Source organism: Nyctibius grandis, chromosome 11 (assembly GCF_013368605.1).
Source record: "Nyctibius grandis isolate bNycGra1 chromosome 11, bNycGra1.pri, whole genome shotgun sequence".
Classification (NCBI taxonomy): domain Eukaryota; kingdom Metazoa; phylum Chordata; class Aves; order Nyctibiiformes; family Nyctibiidae; genus Nyctibius; species Nyctibius grandis.
In genome coordinates, this window is record NC_090668.1 from 16,738,389 (window position 1) to 16,757,334 (window position 18,946).

General features: G+C 40.2%; 1 protein-coding gene and 1 long non-coding RNA gene across 6 annotated transcripts in view; one reads left to right on the top strand and one right to left on the bottom strand.

Moving 5' to 3' along the window:
• LOC137668405 (uncharacterized) lies at positions 1-9,012 on the bottom strand. Of its 2 annotated transcripts, XR_011048936.1 has the most exons (4): positions 8,717-9,012; positions 8,278-8,366; positions 2,865-3,154; positions 1-934 (listed from the first exon to the last, which is right to left on the bottom strand). It is a non-coding gene; the product is annotated as an uncharacterized lncRNA (long non-coding RNA). The 2 variants fall into 2 exon arrangements; XR_011048935.1 differs by lacking the exon at positions 2,865-3,154.
• TM6SF1 (transmembrane 6 superfamily member 1) overlaps positions 8,864-18,946 on the top strand; it is a 20,807-nt gene continuing 10,724 nt past the window's right edge. For 2 of the 4 annotated variants that reach the window (XM_068409852.1, XM_068409853.1), the window contains exons 1-6: positions 8,864-9,288; positions 11,454-11,557; positions 12,892-12,989; positions 13,976-14,079; positions 14,957-15,039; positions 16,430-16,551. In XM_068409852.1, the coding sequence (XP_068265953.1) occupies positions 9,197-9,288; positions 11,454-11,557; positions 12,892-12,989; positions 13,976-14,079; positions 14,957-15,039; positions 16,430-16,551 (603 nt within the window). In that variant the 5' untranslated portion in view covers positions 8,864-9,196. The remainder of the gene's footprint in view (positions 9,289-11,453; positions 11,558-12,891; positions 12,990-13,975; positions 14,080-14,956; positions 15,040-16,429; positions 16,552-18,946) is intronic. The other 2 variants (XM_068409850.1, XM_068409851.1) reach the window with 1 other exon arrangement.

The window sequence follows — 18,946 nt, forward strand, 5'->3', positions numbered from 1 at the left end:
TGTTTTTTTCCTGTGTTCTCAAATTATTACTTTACTATAATTTGTGGAAGGATTTGTGTACAGGACTTTTTGCGTGAAGAAGTTCTACTACTACATAGCACATATTGCAAGATGCTGAATACTGTATACATACATCAATTTCCTCAAATTATTGTATGCAATCTGTAAAACATTGCACACAGATAATCCTTAGTTTATACTAATTTTTAGTATTAGCATATCCAATGATAAAATAACATCATTACAAGTCTTGTATTCTCATTTTCACATTATCATTTTCTTATAGGCACATATGTATATACAGTGGCTATTTCCATAACCAGCTCTATGTTTCAAAACAGCCCTATTTAAATGTTACAATGCAGGAACTGGACTATGCAGTTCAAGATGACATCAACATTCACACGCTAATCACTCATCACCCATTCTGGGAAAAGCCACAGTGTTCTGGGCTCAAAACATAACAACCATTCCTTGTTTTCAGTTCTGTGTTCAGAACTGACCTTCAACACGTTTACTTCTTTCATGCCTCAAAGGGCCCTGTGAACTGGTCACGGCTCCTTTATCTTAAAAGCAAGCTCCTTTATCTTAATAGCAGGAACTATTCTCAATGCAGCGTTCCCAAGCGAATCCTCTGCTCTTCAAGTAAAGCACAGCTGTTTGCAGGCTGATGGTCTTCCACATAAAATGATTAAGGGGATAGAGCTGCTGGTTTATGAAAGGAGACCAAAAAGGCTAGGACTCTTCAGTTTGTAGGGGAGGAGGCTGTGGGGAGGGGAGCGCGGTCCTCCAGGCGGCGGCTGGGCCCTCTAGGCCGTGTTTTATATCTGTGACACTTGTTAGTTTTATAAAGGCGTCTCATAGTGCCTGTGCAGTGGGAATGCGCTTCCAGAGCCGCGAAGAGGGGAAAACCAGTCGCGCAGACCACACAGCACTGTGACAGGGAAATTTATATCGTTACATGTGGATGGAATAAATCTTGCCGTTATTCTACTTAGCCACGAGAAATGCAGATTCACTTTTGTAATACCCGACTCCTTACGGTAACAGGCAAAACAAGGATTGATCACCTATTTTAACTATTTCTGAAATAATGTTGAAACATTAATGACACTGGGCTCGTGTACCTTACAATTCTTATACAAAATAAATCCATTTATATTCACATTTTAAACTTCTGAGGAGAAAAAACAAAGCAAAACTAGCAATAGTGAATGCAGCAGAGAGGCAGCGCATTTTGTGCCTAAAGCCATCAAATTTAAGGTCCTTGGACCAGGGAATGTAGGGTGGTAAATTAATTTGGCAAATTCTGACACGCAAAATAGGATCATTTTTAGTGTGCTATCTTGGTAGCTTTTGGGAAAGAAAGGGGAAAGAAAAAAAAAAAGGTTTTCACAGTCCTGTCAAACCAGACACTGTCAGTTGAAAAATTAGGTAGATCGTTTTGCCATCTACTGGAGTGTTGCTGTAAATACAGCAGCAATTTAAATCATGGAGCTGAAAGCTATTTATCATAGGTGACTTGTCAGCATTTATGGAACCGTGTGGCTAAAAGAGGAACAGAATATGTCACCGCTCTGCATTTATGTTTATAATTAGGACAAAACTGAGACCAAGCAAATGTGTTCCGTTTCTCAGAACAAGTTTTGGAGAACCTTAAGCAAGATGGAAGCAATTTCAGCGAGGTAAACTATAGTGGAAAAGGGCACAAGAAAACATGGTATACCAACCAGAAAGCAGCAAGTAGCTTTGCACAGAGGCTATATTTAAAATATAAAATCATACTGCTGACTTACAAGAATGAAGGTATCACCTTTGCACTTTCTTATCTCAAGGTGGGCAAAGAAAGGAAAGCGGGAGAAGCCCAGATTCCCTCCGATAGCTTAGGGACGGAGATGGAAAAAAATAATGAGAGAAATGCCATGGACACAAATAAATAGTTTTCTGGGGGTATTTTTTTCAGTCATGGGATGATTTGGGTATTAGAGTTTCCTTCATTGCTGTCTTTCTGCTTTTACCTCTCTGTGTTCGCTCACAGGTTAGCTTGTCAGCTGAGAGCCAACAGACATGACTGCTCTGCTTAGAGAGAGCTGTGTTTGTAAAAAGTGAACATATCGCCATTAACACGCTAGAGGAAGTTAACAAGCGTGGAAGAGGGTTAAGGAAAAAAAGAGGGAAAAGTATGCCAAAGAGCTAAAAGGAGAGTGGCTGGGGCAGAGTATGTAAGGTAGCTTCAGGGATGAGAAATTAATCATAAGACAAAGCTATGCAAGATAGAAAAAAATGGGAAAGATCTATGAGATGGGCTGAGAAAGGAAGTTGAGAGAGAAAATGAGGAAAAAGAAACAAATAAAAATAAGATGAAAGAAATCAAAAAGTCTAAAAAAAAAAGAAAAACAGGAAAAGAGACAAAGGAAAGGAGACAAAGAAAAGGAGAAATGTGACCTGGATGCTCATCAGATCTGATCAGCTAACAGCCAAATGCACCAATTTAAACAGTTTTGGAAGTGAGAGCTAAGAACATATTAAGTAACGGGTTTCCTTCGGAAACTGGGCTTTTCTGCGTGTAGACAATGAGCCTCAGACATTTGTTTCACCTTGTAATCTTTGTGCCAGCTTCCTCTTAAAAAAAAAATCAGCTAGTTTTCCTTTGGCATTATCAGTAGGTGGATCATAGCCATTTTTAAATGTGATATCATGGGATTGTATTCACCAGTCCAGATCAGAAATAATACACAATGCTTTTCCCAAAAGGGGCTACACATGAATGTCACTAAAATGCTGTCCTGTTGTTTACTTTCTTAGTACCCTCAGTTTTTGTCTAGGAAATATAGCAGAAATTAATATAAGAGAAAGATATTTACCTAACATAAGCAGTGCAGATTGGCCGAAGAACTTTTTGTTTGATCTTATGTAACAGAATGGCTACAAATCAAGGGCTGCAGACAAAAGTTCAACAGTGTTATATTATATAGCTGTGAAGGTTGTCCTGATCACTAGCCAGCAAAACAGAAGGTCAGGGAGTGTCTGCACTTTTGAGCAGCTCACTTTCAAGGTCTACACAATGGCCTGCGCAAGCTCGTGCTGACCTGGTGCCTTTTTGCTGTGTAAATTCATGAAGGAAGAACTCTGCTGAGTTTTGAGGTTCCTTTACCTGCCAGCAGGGAGAGAGAGGACAAAGTGGGTTTACATACATGGAAAAAGAACCAGAGAATGTCCTGATCAAACTGCAGGGATTTCTGAGATACTTGTGATGCCAGGGATGTCCCAGAGACACAGGAATGCCTGAATGCCTGCCCAGCGGCCCTGGCCTTCCCTGCCAGTGAAACGGGGCCAGTTCTGTGAGAGCCATCAAAAGGGTTTGGGTTACAAAGCGTATTGTTTTCAATCATTTGTTCCTGAAGTTATTTAAATTCTCCTCCCTTTCCTTCTTTTCCTCACATGAACTCAGCTTTGTGTATGTTCTAAGGAGCTGTTTGTTGTTATGATCAGAGTTTTTGAGCTGGCACATACTTTTACAGTGATTAGCGATTGTTCTCATAAGTGGTTAGCATCCTTTCTCTGCTTCAGGAGGGAAGAGAATAATTCAGAGTAAATCACAGATTTGTTTCTAATTAAACTTCCTGGTTGGGGACATTTGATGACATCTTTTCCATTCCACACTGAATTAGATTCTTAAAATCCCCTACATCTGATCCATGCCATGGCTAGGAATGACAGACATGCATATTACCATTCCCGTGACTGAATTACTAGTAGCATTAAAGTTATTCAGATGTGTAAAGTTGTAATAACAATGCTTTCAAGTAATAATAAAGTTATCTCCTTGGGTTTTTTATTGTGATTATTATTGTTTTATTCTCTCTGGTTTGTGTTAACCTGTACTGTTGTGATGTGGGGTCTGCAGCTAATGTGACCTTGCATTTTTGGAGCACTGGATCCATGCATGCAAAGAAAACCACTTGAGTCTCAGAACTGAGGAACACTAAGGGCAGGGATTATGTTTTTTTCTTATGTCTTGCAAAGTGCCTATATAATGTTGATAAAAAAGCCAAAACCAGAGCTATTGGTATTTTTTTCTCTATTATAAATTCAACCGTAGTCTAAAACTGACCTTAATAAGTATGCAACTTTCTCAGAATTTTTAAATTCAGAATAATTTCTACAAGTAATTCCTGTATGCAAGCACTTTATTGTGCATTTTCAGCTGTGTTGGTTAGTTGTCCTGGAGTATTAAGGTTGTTATGTCTCTTGTGCCCTCAATTATACTAATATGCTTTTCTGGTTTTTAGTGATAATACTTATAATTTCTACATTAATTTCTGTTAATATATTGTAATCGTTGCTTACAGTACCCTGTTGCCATAAATCAAAATATTTCTGTGAAAATTAGAGATGTGTACAACTGATTCAAACATCACCTGGAAATTTTTAATCATTCCAGTTTTGGTGGTAACTATTTCTGTTTTCATTCTGCACTTTTTTGTATTTCAAAAATATACAACAAATGGCAACAGCAACATTCTTCACAGCTTTTATCTGAAAGTAATTACAAACCAAACCCAATTAATTAAGCCTTTGAAGATTCTACTCACCACATACCTATTTTAAATATAATTTCGAATACTGATATGGCTGGTTCTATGAAAAATCTCATACTTTGATGTATTTTTTAAATAATTAAAAATGTTTTGTAACTGCATAGCTGGAGAAGCAAAGGAGGGGAAATTCTTTTATTACCAGCATATCTTTATGATTGAGCAGTGACTATTTTGTGAAGCTATTTACTTTTCAATCCCTGCTAAATGTAGGTACGGCAGCGTTCCAGAGAGAGCGCACATTTCCTCCCTTTCTGCCAGGGTGTTTAGCTAGCAGTTCAATTTCCACATGGTTAACAAGATTCCTACTGAGAAGCCACACTCTTGCCATTTACAGTTTAAGTCAAATAGTACAACTGACATACTCCCTTTTACTGTAATGCCTATTAATTTTACTCTGACATGTCTCTTTCCCCCTTAAGATTATTCATTGGTGAATAGACAGGCTGTAGCGCAAAAAGCAGCTCCATTTTTGTGGTACTGATAATTTGGTAAGTGGAATGGTCACTAATCACAAATTCCTCTTTGCATGCTTCTAGCTGCTGGAGAACCCCCCCAAATACTCAGCAGATCATTAGCACATGGCCTCCTGACCCCCAGTGCATACCGTATAAACTGCAGGATACTGTCTCTGGTGCACCACGCAGTCTGTGATTTACAATACAGCATCATTTATCAGGTCTTAGGCCCCCAACTAACAACAAATTCAGGAACAGAATGGGTTGGATTTAAAGCTGTTGGAGGGTTGCAGTTATGTGTGGTCTAAGCTGCTCCCTCAGCAAATTAACAAAAGTCCCAAACATGAAGCTTTTAATTCATCTTTTAATTCACCTTTTAATCCATCTTCATCTGAACTCTTGGTCACTGACTCCTCTTGCCTTAAAAACTCACTTGCAAACACAGGAAGTACACCCAAGAATGTATCAGCTTAGTTCCATAAAAATTGAATGACACGAGTTGTTTTGTACCAGGATGGTATTTGGTAGCTGGCATCATAATGCAATGGAAGCTTGCTGCTTGGCAGAGCCGTATGGGAACACATGAGCAATGCTTCCATGAGCTATAAATAGCGTCTCTTAATCCTTGCATTCATCTTCATGTGCTTGCTTAAGGTTCACCTACCTATATTTTTATAGATTAACGTCATTTCTTTGATTTAAAATAAAATCAGCTATGTCTCAATATGATGTTAAGCCCTACAATTTGTTAGGATTTAACAGGCAGTTATTAAAGATCAGAGCTGTTTCCCAGACTAAAAGTAGACATAAAGACCTAACAGCCCGTTAAGCCTCCTACGCGGAAGCTGACCATTAATAAATAAGCATTTTTATGTCCTCCACAGTATTCTTTTGCTGGCACACTTACAAATGCTGCCTTAGTCCTGACATCAAGACTAATCTGTCGCCATTTATTAGAGAGACCGAAGAGAAATATCTTCTGTATTATAAATACTGATTATTGATCCAGTAATGGTCTAATGGAGAAGCTGGCAAACATCAGCCCAAGCATACTGCTTGTGAGCTGAGTATTACCAGCCAAGGGGCCATACAAAGGGATCTGGTTTGTTGCTGTGGTGGTAGGTTTCCCAGTGAGGAATCTGTCACGTGGCAGAAGGCTGATACTTGTGATTTGAGAAAGACTTGGGCTGTCTATTTAAAAGTGGCCATTTAGACAGAAATCATGTAGTTTCTGACACAGGAACGTTACAGTGTGGTGAAGGATCACTGTTTTTGACACCGTGCTGCTGAAGGGACTCTCTATCAAATGAAACGTAAGATCAGAACTCTAGGAATCACGTTGTCAATAAATATGACCCTCTGACAATTTCTGCATGGGAAGGAGTCTTAATTTTCATGTTTTCATTACTCCATTTTGCTTTCCTAAGCGTCACTGCAGTTTATGTAGGATATACGTGGTTTTCAATCTTACCCTGACATCTAATATTGCTAAATAGTTAAATAGTTGTATGGTTCTCTACAAGTGATGGCATCCACATGCCTCATGATGATGTTACCATTTATAAAATTCAGGAAAAAGAAAAAATGCTTTTGCAGCATTAATAAATGAATATAATTGAGCATGTGACAGGAAGCTGGGAGGTTATACTTTCTCTGGTGACAGCAGTTTATCAACACTGCTTTCATGTAAGTGTGAAATTAATTACTAATCAATTACTTTGATTAGTAATTAAGTTGTTGAAGACACCCTATTCCTACCTTCATTTTTATATTGCTGTTCTGGTACATGTGAATAGAGGGTGGTGGTACATATGGTTGAAGTTCTTCTTTCCCCTTCCTCCCCTAGAAGAGCACTTAAAGCTTTCAAGAAATGCATGTGTTAGTTTTTGAGGACTCCTGCTTTTAAACTGAGGGTGTTGTTTGATCAATAAGATAATTTGCTGTTTCACTTAATCTCTGACTTAAAGCCAAATTTTGAACTACTTGCTGTTGGGGAAGGTGGCCAGTGGGTTTGGGCTATGCTAACAGAGCAAGTTTTCTCTTTTCCTCTAGAACTACTAGAAATAAAGATTTCTGATATGGAAAGTGTGGAATACCAGAATCCACATGTCTTTTCTGCTACCAGGTGATTATATTTTTTTTAATCACAAGTTGATAGATCTCTACACAATAGACTCAAACAATGCACCCCGTACAGGGGAGCTGCTACGTGCCTACCACATGGTATGCCCTCATAGTTTCTACTCAGAAGCTGAAATAGGACTTGATTAACAAGCCTGATGCAAATCAGTGGTGGAATATGCTGGCAGAGTGGTAAGGAAGACGTTTTCTATATAGCATTTGACTTTACAGACACAGGAACTAAGAAGCGAAGCTTGAGGCATGAATCTTGAGACTGCACTGTGGCAGCTGCGTACAAATAAGCAGCCTATACGTTTGAAAGCTTGAGAAGTAAACCGGCTGTGCATTGAAAGGTAGGTATTTGGAGGTGGTAAATTTAGCCCTGACTCATCCAATGGCAATTTTGACACTTGGGTGGACTAAATTCCTTTTAGGAGTTGCATCATGTTTTTACCAGATAGTTTGGTTGAGCATGGTTTAACCCATTCATATACCTATGGCCAGATTCTAGACCTTTCTCACTTGAAATAATAACTTCACTATACAAGAATTTGTTTGTGTATAATGTACAGGACATAGATACGTTCTAGGTCATCGAGTTCCTTTCTTGCAATCATATCAATTAGTCTGTTGCTTAAACTTATCAAATAACATCTTAAAACTGGACTTTTTTTTTTTTATTCACTGCTCTTATTGTAAAAGACTTTGAAGACCCTTTAATGCTCATAGCCAAAAACTAGTTAAAGTTTCTTCACAGCTTTGTCCTTCAAATTAAGGAGTTCTTTCCTCTCCCTGGTGTTAACTCCTCAAGTATTTACAGAGAGCACTCGTATGCCAAGCTCTCCAGCCTCTCCCTGATGGAACAGGTGCCCTGTTTCCTCAGCCACCTTAGCACTCCTCCTTTGTATCGTTGTAACACGGGGGAATCGGAATTGTGCCCGTTATTGCAGACAGGTGCTTTTACAGCAGCGTCAATAGTTCCTGATCTCTACCAGAAAGAGCTTGCCTGGCAGGCTAGAAACACATTTGCTGGTTCTCCCCATGCAACACAGGCTGATCATGCTCTCTTGTCAATGTCCCGGATTTAAATGCTTACTCACCTCTAGGAATAGTGGTTTTCATTCGTTTCCCTTGCACACGAGTCTCGTTCCACCTTTGTTTGCACACTGCCAGTTTAATGTTGATACTCCTGTATAAATAAAGTTTGAAGCCAGGAAAAAAAATGCTGATGGATAAATTCAAACATATGCCTAATTTTTGTTACGTTTTGTGACATTGAAATGGAAAAGGTGAGTTCATAATTAAAGCATTTTTAAAATGCTAATGCCTTTGTTCTTAATAACCCAGCTAAATTCTGATGCAAAAAGCGATGAGTAATTTTTTCTTAGGGGTTTCTTAGAGAGACTCCTGCACCAGTCAGGTCAGGGAACCTCTTTCCATCTACCACCTTCCACCAAAACTGATCGCTTCCGAAGGGACACCGCGCACACAACTGCATCCGCCTGCCATCCCTTGCAGCGCCATTAGTTAGCAATTGACCTGCGAAGCCTCTTTCACAACGCTTAGTTCAGCCGGTACCGCATCCACTTGGCATTTCGCCGCTGTCGCTCCGTGGCGGTTACCGGAGGAGCCCCCTTCCCCGCCGCCGCGGTGCTAGGCTCCCCTGCCACGCCCCACTCCCGCCTTTCGGGCAGTCCCCTGCCCCCGGGGCAGGGGCGAGGGGGAGCGGGGCGAGCCCCGGCGCAGGCGGAAAGCCCCACGGCCCTCTCCGAGCCAACGGGGGAGCGACGGGCGGGCTCCGGTTTCTGAGGCGCACTTCACCTTTCCCGCGCGGGGCGGCAAGGGGCGGCCCGCCGCGGGCGCGCGCCGGCGATGGGGCGGGCGGCGGGCAGAGGCCGGCGGGGCCGCGGGCGAGCGCCCCTCCGCGGGGCGTGAAGGGCTGAGGCGAGGCGGCGCCTCGGGCAAGGCGCGGCTCTCGCCTCGGGGCGCAGAGGGCGGCTGCCGCCTCCCGCCGCGGGGATGAGCGCCTCGGCGGCCACCGGCGTCTTCGTCCTCTCCCTCACCGCCATCCCCGTCACGTATCTCTTCAACTGCCTGGCGGCCAGCGGCAGGTGAGGCGGGCGAGGCCGGGCGGCTCCCGCCCTGCGGGGAGGGGAGCGGAGCGGGCGGCGGGGGTGAGGGAGGTGCGGGCGGCCAGGGGAGCCCAGCGGGTATTTTTAGTGGCGGCGCAGGGAGAGGGCAGCGGCGGCCGCGGGGCTGAGCGGAGCGGGACAGCGCAGGGCGCGGGTCGGGCCTCGCCGCGGGCGGCAGGCGGAGACGCGCTCCCGGGTCCTGCCCGCGTCCTCTAAGGGGAGCCGGGCCGGGATGCAGACGGGGAGACGCGAGCGGGGCTCCTGGCTCAGGACCCCACGCCAGGACCCTCAAAACCGCTGCTTTCTCATCACCTGAAGCGTGTCCCGGCGTCCCCGCCGCTCCCGCATGCGGCTCACCGCGGGGGCTGGCTGGTAACGCCGAAGGGACGCACCGGCCCGCAGGGTATCGCCAGGCCCCGCGGCAGCTGCGCCCTCACCGTGCCGTGAGCCCCGGGGGAGCGGGCGCTGGAGGCTGTCCCGGGGCTCTGCGGCCTCCCGCCGGCTCCCTGTCAAGGCATTCACGAACAAAATCCAATTCTATTTAAAAAGAAGAACTCACCAGCCTCGGAAGGCTCCCGAGCCGCACGCTGCAGGCACCCTGTAAGACGTGCGAGTTTTAACTGAAAATGTCAATATGCCCTTGCTCTGCCGAAAAATAGGATCACAGGATAAACCACAGGTCTAGAGAAGAAAGGTCTTGTGGAAAACCCAATGTACTTAAAGGTCCGTGTGGTATTTTGTGGTCTCACTGCCTGGGGTGTTTTGCAACTTTACTGCACAAATATTTGCTAAACGTTTTTAAGGCTTTGCTACATCTGTTCCTTCCTCATTTCTTCCTCCTGGCCAATAACTTAATTTTTTGTTTCTCACTTTTAGAGAAATTCTGAATAACACATGCTGACTTACTTGAGTCATTGCCAATACTTATTTCAAATTGATAGACCTCAGTGAAAAGTCACTGCAATATTAACAGCTATAATAGTATGAAGAAGTTCATCACTGGGAAAACAGACTAGCAGAAGATTCAAACCATAAAATAAATCAACAAGCTTATGCAGCTCATCCTGACTCAGACAGTATATGTGTATATATTCTGAAATATTTGATCTTGCAAGTTTTTTGCAATAATTTTAAGTCAAGTTTCACTAAGGCTGAAATTGTCACAGTATTATTTGTTGGTACACAGTTTGTTTTCTTGATACACAGAGCGGTACAATGTGTAAAATCAGATGCCAAATATTTTTAGCTTGTGCTTCTGGACTTTACCTAACTTTCCCCTCCTTTTTTTGCTCCCGTTCACAAGCACAGAAGTGAAGACTGAGAAGGAGAGTCCGTCTTAAAAAGATCTAAATACAATTTACGCACTTAGAGATCTAAACCAATTTCAAACTGATTTTCTTAACTCACGTTTTCTTGGGGAAGGAGATAGATTTGCTTTGTGCCAAAGATTTTTGTGCTTTCCTCCATCACCACTTCCCATGCACTGACATTATAGCCCCCATCTTCAGAGAAGAGATCTTTTCTGCTGAGCCCACGTGCGCCAGTTACTGAGCCCCCCAAGCAATCCTGCTTTATAGGGCCGGAGAGACCATCGGTCACACTTCCAAAATGGGAAATTAAACCTAGATCCATCATAGGTGCTCCACACTGCTACTCCTATACCACGGGACTTATTTGTTTTATTTGTGAATATGTAATTTCCTGAGTAGATAATTTATTGCTGAGGTTAGACTAAATGTCCCTAATGATCCTTTGCGGCTTTGAAATCTCTGTGTTTGTGACTTTCACCTCTTGTTGGCCTTTTAAGTTTTTCATCATTTTTGTTTATTTTTGCAGATACCAGTATGAAAACTGATTTTAGTGGGACAAATCTAGACTCCTGGATATGTTGTTTATCTAGCTATTTTCGTATTTTCTTTTTTTAGATAATCACATGTGAAAAGACAGGCACATAAATTCTGCAAAACTATAAAATGAATACTATGACAGACTATGCGACAGACTTCAAAACCAGCCTTTTAAAGTATTAGAAGTTACTTTAAGAGTATGTGCATTTGAGGATAGCTGGTGAGAAAAGCTGAAGAAGCAAAATTCTATCACTTTTTCTGTCTTTTAAATTCTTTTTCTTTTTAATACTGTTACAGTTCCTGGGCAATTGTTGCAGTTGGATTGCTGGTTCTGGTTTTTATTGCTCTGTTGGCTCGTGTTCTTGTCAAAAGAAAACCACCAAAAGACCCGCTGTTTTATGGTATGTCTTGGTAACAATGAAGCTAAATTCAGAAAGTATTAATTTATATAAATGATAATATATGATGGTTATTTCAGATTGAACATTTGAGGCATGGCTTCAGAACTCAGTCTGGTGGGGTGCTAAGGAGCCAAGAAAGACAGATAGACTGGGGAAAAGGGAAGAGAAATAATGCTTTTGAACCTTTTTGTTCTTTTCAAATAGGAGATCCAGCTTAGGGACAAGCCAGACCTCCTATTTGAAAAGGGTAACACTCGAGTTGGGCTGTGAAAGTGTTTGAAATACGGTCATACCTGCTCTGTTAAGATCCTCCTTGTAGCAGGACTTAAGCACCACAGTAGACCTCTCACACGTATCTCATCCTGAGTGGACTCGTTTGGGATTTTCGGATCTTTTGGATCAATGGCCTCCATGGCTTGGTTCTTCCTAGGATTGAATTCCTTAGTTCTCCCATTTTGAATAGGCTTCTGTGTTAACTCACCTTTGTGATAGAGAAGAAGGTTCAAACCACCCCAACTCCTGGCTTAGGCTATCTGCAGGTTCAGGCAAACATTTCTATATTGATACTTTGCCATAAAAGAATAGAGATACTGATTACCTTTTAAAAGGAAACCTTAGATCTAGATTACCGTATAGCAAAAATCTAGAAGAGAAAATACTGCTGTCTTTTGAAATTTTCCAAGATGGGCTGATAGGCAAAGCAGCATACAAACCACCCGTATCTGCCCTCTGTTGTCCTCCTCACTACAACTCATAGGCATCTGTCCCCAGTGTTCTGCGTGAGGCCGGGAACTCTGTGTTCACACTGAAGTCAAAGGAAATAAATAACATAAACCTACTGCAAATAAATTTCCTGTCTCAAAGGAGTAACTCTCTAACTTGCCAGATAGATCTCCTATGGACTGCTGTGGCTAGCGCAGTTAGCCTTGCTCGCCTCCAAAAATGGCAAGTCACATTTCCCTCTCCGCCTCCTTTTCGTTGTCCTTTCTCCTTTCCAAGGGATGACTACAGTCAAGGTCGTCTGCTTTGTGTGACCAAGATTTTTGAAAGGCTACACAGCCCTTTCTGCAGACACTGACTTTCCATGGAGGCTGTGCATACAGCTCTACAGAATTTCACATTCCTAAGAAGAGCTTCCAAAGAATTTTGTTGACTAACCACTAATTAAAAATATTAAGCTATGTGGGAAAGCCATATTGTGTGCTAGATATCTGTGACCGCAAAGTAGATGTGTCTAGTTCAATAGATCTCTGCCCAACTGAATTTATCGGACTGTGAAGTAACAGTGTGATTCCAAGTCTTTATTAATTTTTTTTCGCTTTATCTTATTACAGTTTATGCTGTATTTGCCTTTACCAGTGTAGTGAATCTAATAATTGGACTGGAACAGGATGGAATTATTGATGGATTCATGACTCATTACTTGAGAGAGGTAAATAATTGTTTGGCTTACAAATGTAAACAAAATCTTTACTATGAATAACTTGATACAGTATTTGTCACAGAAAAAAACAGCCACTAACACATTCAAAAAGGGCAACTTGAATTTGGTGATTGACCTGTTTTGTTATTGTTATGGACAAAACCTTCATTGACTTGAAATCACCTATTCATTTGGAAAAAATGACATACCTTTCAGGCTCCAACGTTATTTCATTTAGTTGAAGTAATACTGTTCTATATTAACTTTGGTGGGAACTGAACAGACTGTACATGTTTGCAGAAAGCCATAGGTACTCAGCACTCAGGAGTGGATGAGGACTGCAGTACCTAAATGTGTTACCAAGAAGGAAACAAAATTTCTCCTGTATTTTTGCCTAATCACTTTACTGAAAGGAATTAAAGTAGAGTTAAAAAATGCTGATGCCAGATACCTAGTCAGCAGAATCTGTTGGCTGCTGAATAGCAACATCTACCAAAAATAGCTCAGTAAGAGCTTCATATGAAAGTCACTGAAGTCATTGAAAAGATTCCATGAACTTTAGTGTGAAATGAGTTGGACCTTACAAGGTTATACCCTGTCATCAATATATTCAATGCTGTTGTAGATCTCTAGGTTGCTAAATATATCTTTATTTGTTCCATGTTAAATGTATCTTTATTTTGTAGCTTTTATCACTAAAGTATGGAAAAGTAATATTTCCATAATGTAGCAGAACAATGCTGACAGTCATACATAGGAGTTTTCCCTTCCATCTTGCACCTTGTTTTGCAACTATAGAACTGATTTAGTTATACCTGATCCTACCTAAATCAGGTTTGTGCTTGGAAATGTGTATTGCCAGTCAAAAACTGTACCCCTGGGTGGAAAGAACATCAGTTACTTTTCTGAAATTGTTTCCTGCTGTTCTTTATTAATTGATAATTTGTTATTCTTCCTCTAATCACTGTACCTTTTTTAAAATAAATGTTCCCTAGGGTGAACCATATCTGAACACCGCATACGGCCATGTGATCTGCTATTGGGATGGCTCTGTTCATTATCTGATGTATCTGTTGATGGTGGCAGCTATTGCATGGGAGTAAGTAATTTTGATTTGTGTACTCTTTATTTTGCTTGCATTCTCATATAACCTTCAGAGGGCTTTCTTTTCTCTGCAGTATTTAGATTTTTCTTTCAGGACTGTTTCATGTCTTAGGCCAAAGCAACACTATTAAAATTTCATTACTCTCAGGAACTGAAATCTCACCAAGTTACCCTTTCTCTCAGCTGAATAAGACCAGGAAATCCACTGACTTGTAGTGTCTCTTCTTCACTCTGCAGGGGAGAGCATAGCCCCTCTGAATCCTTTGTGTTAGTTAAAAGGAAAGCTTTAAGAGGATGTACATTAAAACCATGGGTGTAAAACCTTTGTTTTTTTTTATTAAGTAACATTTATGATAGGAGTAATGGATTGCTTAGCATGATGATGTTCTCTCATACATTTTTAGAGAGTACTATGCAGTTTAAGAGAAAATGGTTATTTCTAGAGGTTCTTATGTTTCTTGCTGTTGAATAAATAGTTTGAGAAAAGAAGTACTTAAATTCCAGAGGCTAATGTACCCACTGGTAACAGAAACACTACCAGAATGAAATTAATTATTAATTATTTGATAGTCTTGTACAATCTGATATGCAAAATCATGCAGTCAGCCTTCAGATGAGTGAAACATAATGGCAAATACCTAAGCGTGCACAAATCCTGTACTGTTCGTGTGATAACCTTCTCACACATGAATGTCGGATTTCTCCATATCCCCCTCTCAGAGGCAAGAATCCAGTGTTGACTTGTACAGATTTTAAAACCTTTACTTACTAAGATACGACCATGGCAATCAGTATAATATTTGAGGGTGATTTGGGTTAGGGGATTTTTAGGGGTGGTGCAATAATTATATCTTTTTTTCTTTTTTAAACAGACAAAGCTATAGAACCATTGGCCTTTACTGGCTAGGTTCAATTATCATGAGCATCATTGTCTTTATGCCTGGAAACATTGTGGGTAAGGACATAATTTATGAGACTAACTTTTTCCTGTGAAACATTTTCTGAATTCAACATTAGGCTATTTGTATTTTACTGCAGTATTGGTTCCTTTCTGTAATTATATGAAACAGGAATTGGAATATCAGTAAAGAGATGCAATATATTTCAAAATTTAAATATGAGGAGGGGAAGATTGAGACCAGGAAAAAAACCCCTTTCAATTTACATTGTTCTCAAGTAAAAAAAAAAAAAAAGTATTTTATTATACCTATAAGGCTTTCATCTAAACTAGGTTTAATTTAAGCAATGAGACAATAACTGTCTCTTAGTATCATAAAAAATATAAATTCTATTTTGCATGAAATTTACAATTTACTTAAGTCTGACTTTCAAGCACCTTACAAGAAGCATCCAGATCACCTTTAAAAGTGAAATGTGATTCTATTTTCAAAATAAATTTAACATTCCTGGATTTCTAACATAAATCAGTGCATAGCTGTGCTGCTAGAGGTTGAGAATTGTAATAAAAAAATTTACATCATTATTACTGACTGGTGGTCCTTTAAGAGTGCCACATCCCTCAGTTGAAGTTTTCCTTTTTAGCAAAGCTTAAAAGGATGTGAAGTTGACCAGTGTTCAACTGAGGAAAACGTTCATGTGTCCAAATCCTGTGGACAGCTTTAGACAAGCTTGCTACAGCCCTGCTTTTTATGACAGAGGAGGAATATTCATGGTGCAGCCTGGGGCCAGTCCAGTTCCCTCCGTTGTAGATACACACGCACCACAGAGAAAATAGTCAGCAGATTTAATGCGACAATATCTCTTCCTCTTTCCTCTAGGGAAGGCTGAGAAACTTGTTCTCGAGAGCATGCCTTCTCCCTTCCTTTCTGGCATAAGAGAGTAGCCAGTGTAAAAGACACAGTTTTTCCTGATTTACCTGGGCTGAGGATAGCTCTCTGAATTTATGTTTTCTCCTCAAACATTAGTACAGGCCTGTAGGAGAAATCAGGACTTTGGAAAACAAATGCTATATCAGATACATTCCTTTTTTCCATTTTTGGAAGAATGATGTCTCTATTTGAAGCAGGTTCCATTAAGAGATTTCAAAGCTGTCTCATCCTATAGGATTACCTACTGCAGTGACAGAGATGGTTTCCTGTCCCCTCAAAAAACCCCTAATTTCCAAAACGGCTTCCTGTCTGCGAGGCTCTCTGTCACCTGTGACTCTACTACTATCAAGCACATGATTTTCAACAAGATTTGTGTGTCACTTTAACAGCGGTTTCTGATGTTTTATGTTTACATTACCATAGCTCCTTCAGGTTTGATATTACATAGGATATTTTTTAGCTCTTCTGCAACACAGCTTACAAGTTCTCATACATCTTATAATTACTTTTTAACAGGCAAATACGGAACAAAAGTGTGTCCTGCTTTTTTCTTAAGTGTACCATATATTTGCCTTCCCATATGGGCTGGGTTCCGAATTTATAACCAACCTTCAGTGACTCATGACACTCCAGTCAAGGTAATATTATTGTACGTAAGTGTTGGCTACTGTTAGGAAAACAGAAATATGCCTGCTGTTTCTAGTGAGTTTTATAGGTCCCTCTGTGAGCGTGGAATGTACTGTAGCTGTTCACTTATTACGACAATCGCTGCCAGGCGGGGTAGATACTGTAAAAATATCTATACTGCAGGACCATTTCATTATGGTGGGATAAAGAAAAAGCAAAAGAAACTCACATATAAAGAACTCATTTCTCAGGGTAATTCTGTTACTACCCTCTTATCTATTCAGTTTCTGACTGTTTCAGTTTCTTAGCTGATGAAAATCTTGACATATACCAGCTTCGTGAAGCACCACAAAATCCTTATAGAAGCTCTGCAGGAAAGTATTCTTCTGCAGATGACTTACAGATTTCATGTAATTTAATAATGTTTTGTATGTGCATTCTGCAATGTTAGATTTTACAGGTGAGACATTGTACATTAATTGATGTGAAAGTTATTTACACCCTTTTTACTTATTAAAAAAAATCTGTAAAAATAACATTTACTTAAAGCTCCTTAAATCTTGCCTTTGAATTTAGTAGTTGGGCCGTATGCAGTAATAGTTTATGCACTGTTTTATTAAAAAAAAACCAACCTGCAGTACAAAGCACGGAACAGATCTTTAACTCTTTGTTGCTATAAGCAAGCCAGTTTATTGCCACAGCACACCATATCAGTTGTAAGTAATATAATCAGTTAATATTTTTGCATCACAAGAGCTCCTGAGTCTCAGTCAGGTTTATTCTGTAACTGAAAACATAGAGATGAAGGAGCTAGTTCCTGTTCCATAGCTAACAGGCAGTCACCGTGCCAGGGCATAGCCTATGGCGTAGAATAACAGCAGATGATGCACTGACACATTTTCCCAGAAATGTATGAAAGAGAACATTCAGCCACCCACCCATGATTCTTCAGTAAGAAAGAGGGGTATAGACAGATGTTAATATCACCTGAAGTTTGAAGAACCACTACAGAATCAACACTTTTAGGGCAAACCCTATGAAAGGCAAACCAGGGGAGACTTCAGGTGCCAAACCCTCTTCTGCCCTCCTGCATAGGCTTATAGGAAACCACATGTCCCATCCCAAAGCAATTTGAGCTGATTTATTTAAAGGCGTCAGTAATTCTGGCCAGAAACACATTCTTAAGAGTCATCAGGGTAGAGAAGTCAAGTGTAGTTAAAGGTAGTGATGGTGATTTTTTGCCATATATATTAGTGAGAACATCCTTTGCATGGAGGATGGATGAAGGTTTCAGTTTGTTTTCCTAGTACTGAGAACATCACAGAAATTGCTATTATAGAAAATACGTGATGGACTAGGTATTTGCTGAAATACAGACATGTCTCCTAGGCTTATCAGGAGCTCAACTGCTTACCTCAGTTTGATATTTTACTTTGGTACATATTCCAGAGAAACTTAGTCTTTAAATTTTATTTCAAAAGGAGAGTGTATAAAAAGCTGATGATCTGAAAATTTAACATTGCACTTCTTAGTGAATCCTTTCTTGTAAACCTAAACTTCTTTAATCAGGAGGTCACAGAAAAAGCCTTGATTCCTTTCACTGGGACCTCCTAGCCTTCTTAAGTAATTTCTTCTTTTATCTTCACAGCTAATTTATGCTCCATATCTGAACATAAACACCTGTGTTCAATAACTGTATACCTTAAAATACCTTTAAATCTTAACACAACTCCTCATTAATTTTTCCTCATTTTTTATACAACTCAGTCCTAAATGAAATATTGTTTCCAGAAAATAGTTGTGTGTAATGCTACTAATCAGCTAGCTAATCATTGTAAGTCCTGGAAGGATTTAGTTCTCTTTCAATAGATCATTTGCAATTAGCTGTAAAATTGAACTTTTTTAGCTATCATTATTCAGAGTTGGAAAAAGATTTAGAAAGAAAGTGTAATAATGCTGTTAAACATGATAGTGCAAGTATATAGGAAAATACTTAGATGAAAGCAATGGAAGCAAGGTATATTCTGTTGGCCAAGGTCTTCATTGCTATATTATTATAAACCAGTTAATTAAAAAAAAAAATCACTGTGGGGACAGAGAAGAGATAATCAAGTTCTGGGTGTTTTCTAACAGAGGAGGGTACATGGGAGAGGAATGGAGTTATGCCCTCATTTAGAATCAAACCAAGCTGTGCTGCAGTATTTGCAAAGCCCAGCAGATTTATCTACAAGTATATCAGCTCAGAAAAGTTTAATGATCTAATTTAGAATTCATTAACACAATTAATACACATACATTCAGATTTGCACATGCATTCTGAAGGGACTGACTTCTATGGGCAGCACACAAGATTATCCTAATTCCTTAAAACTGATTGTGTAAGGAGCCTCTCAGAAGTTATGGAAA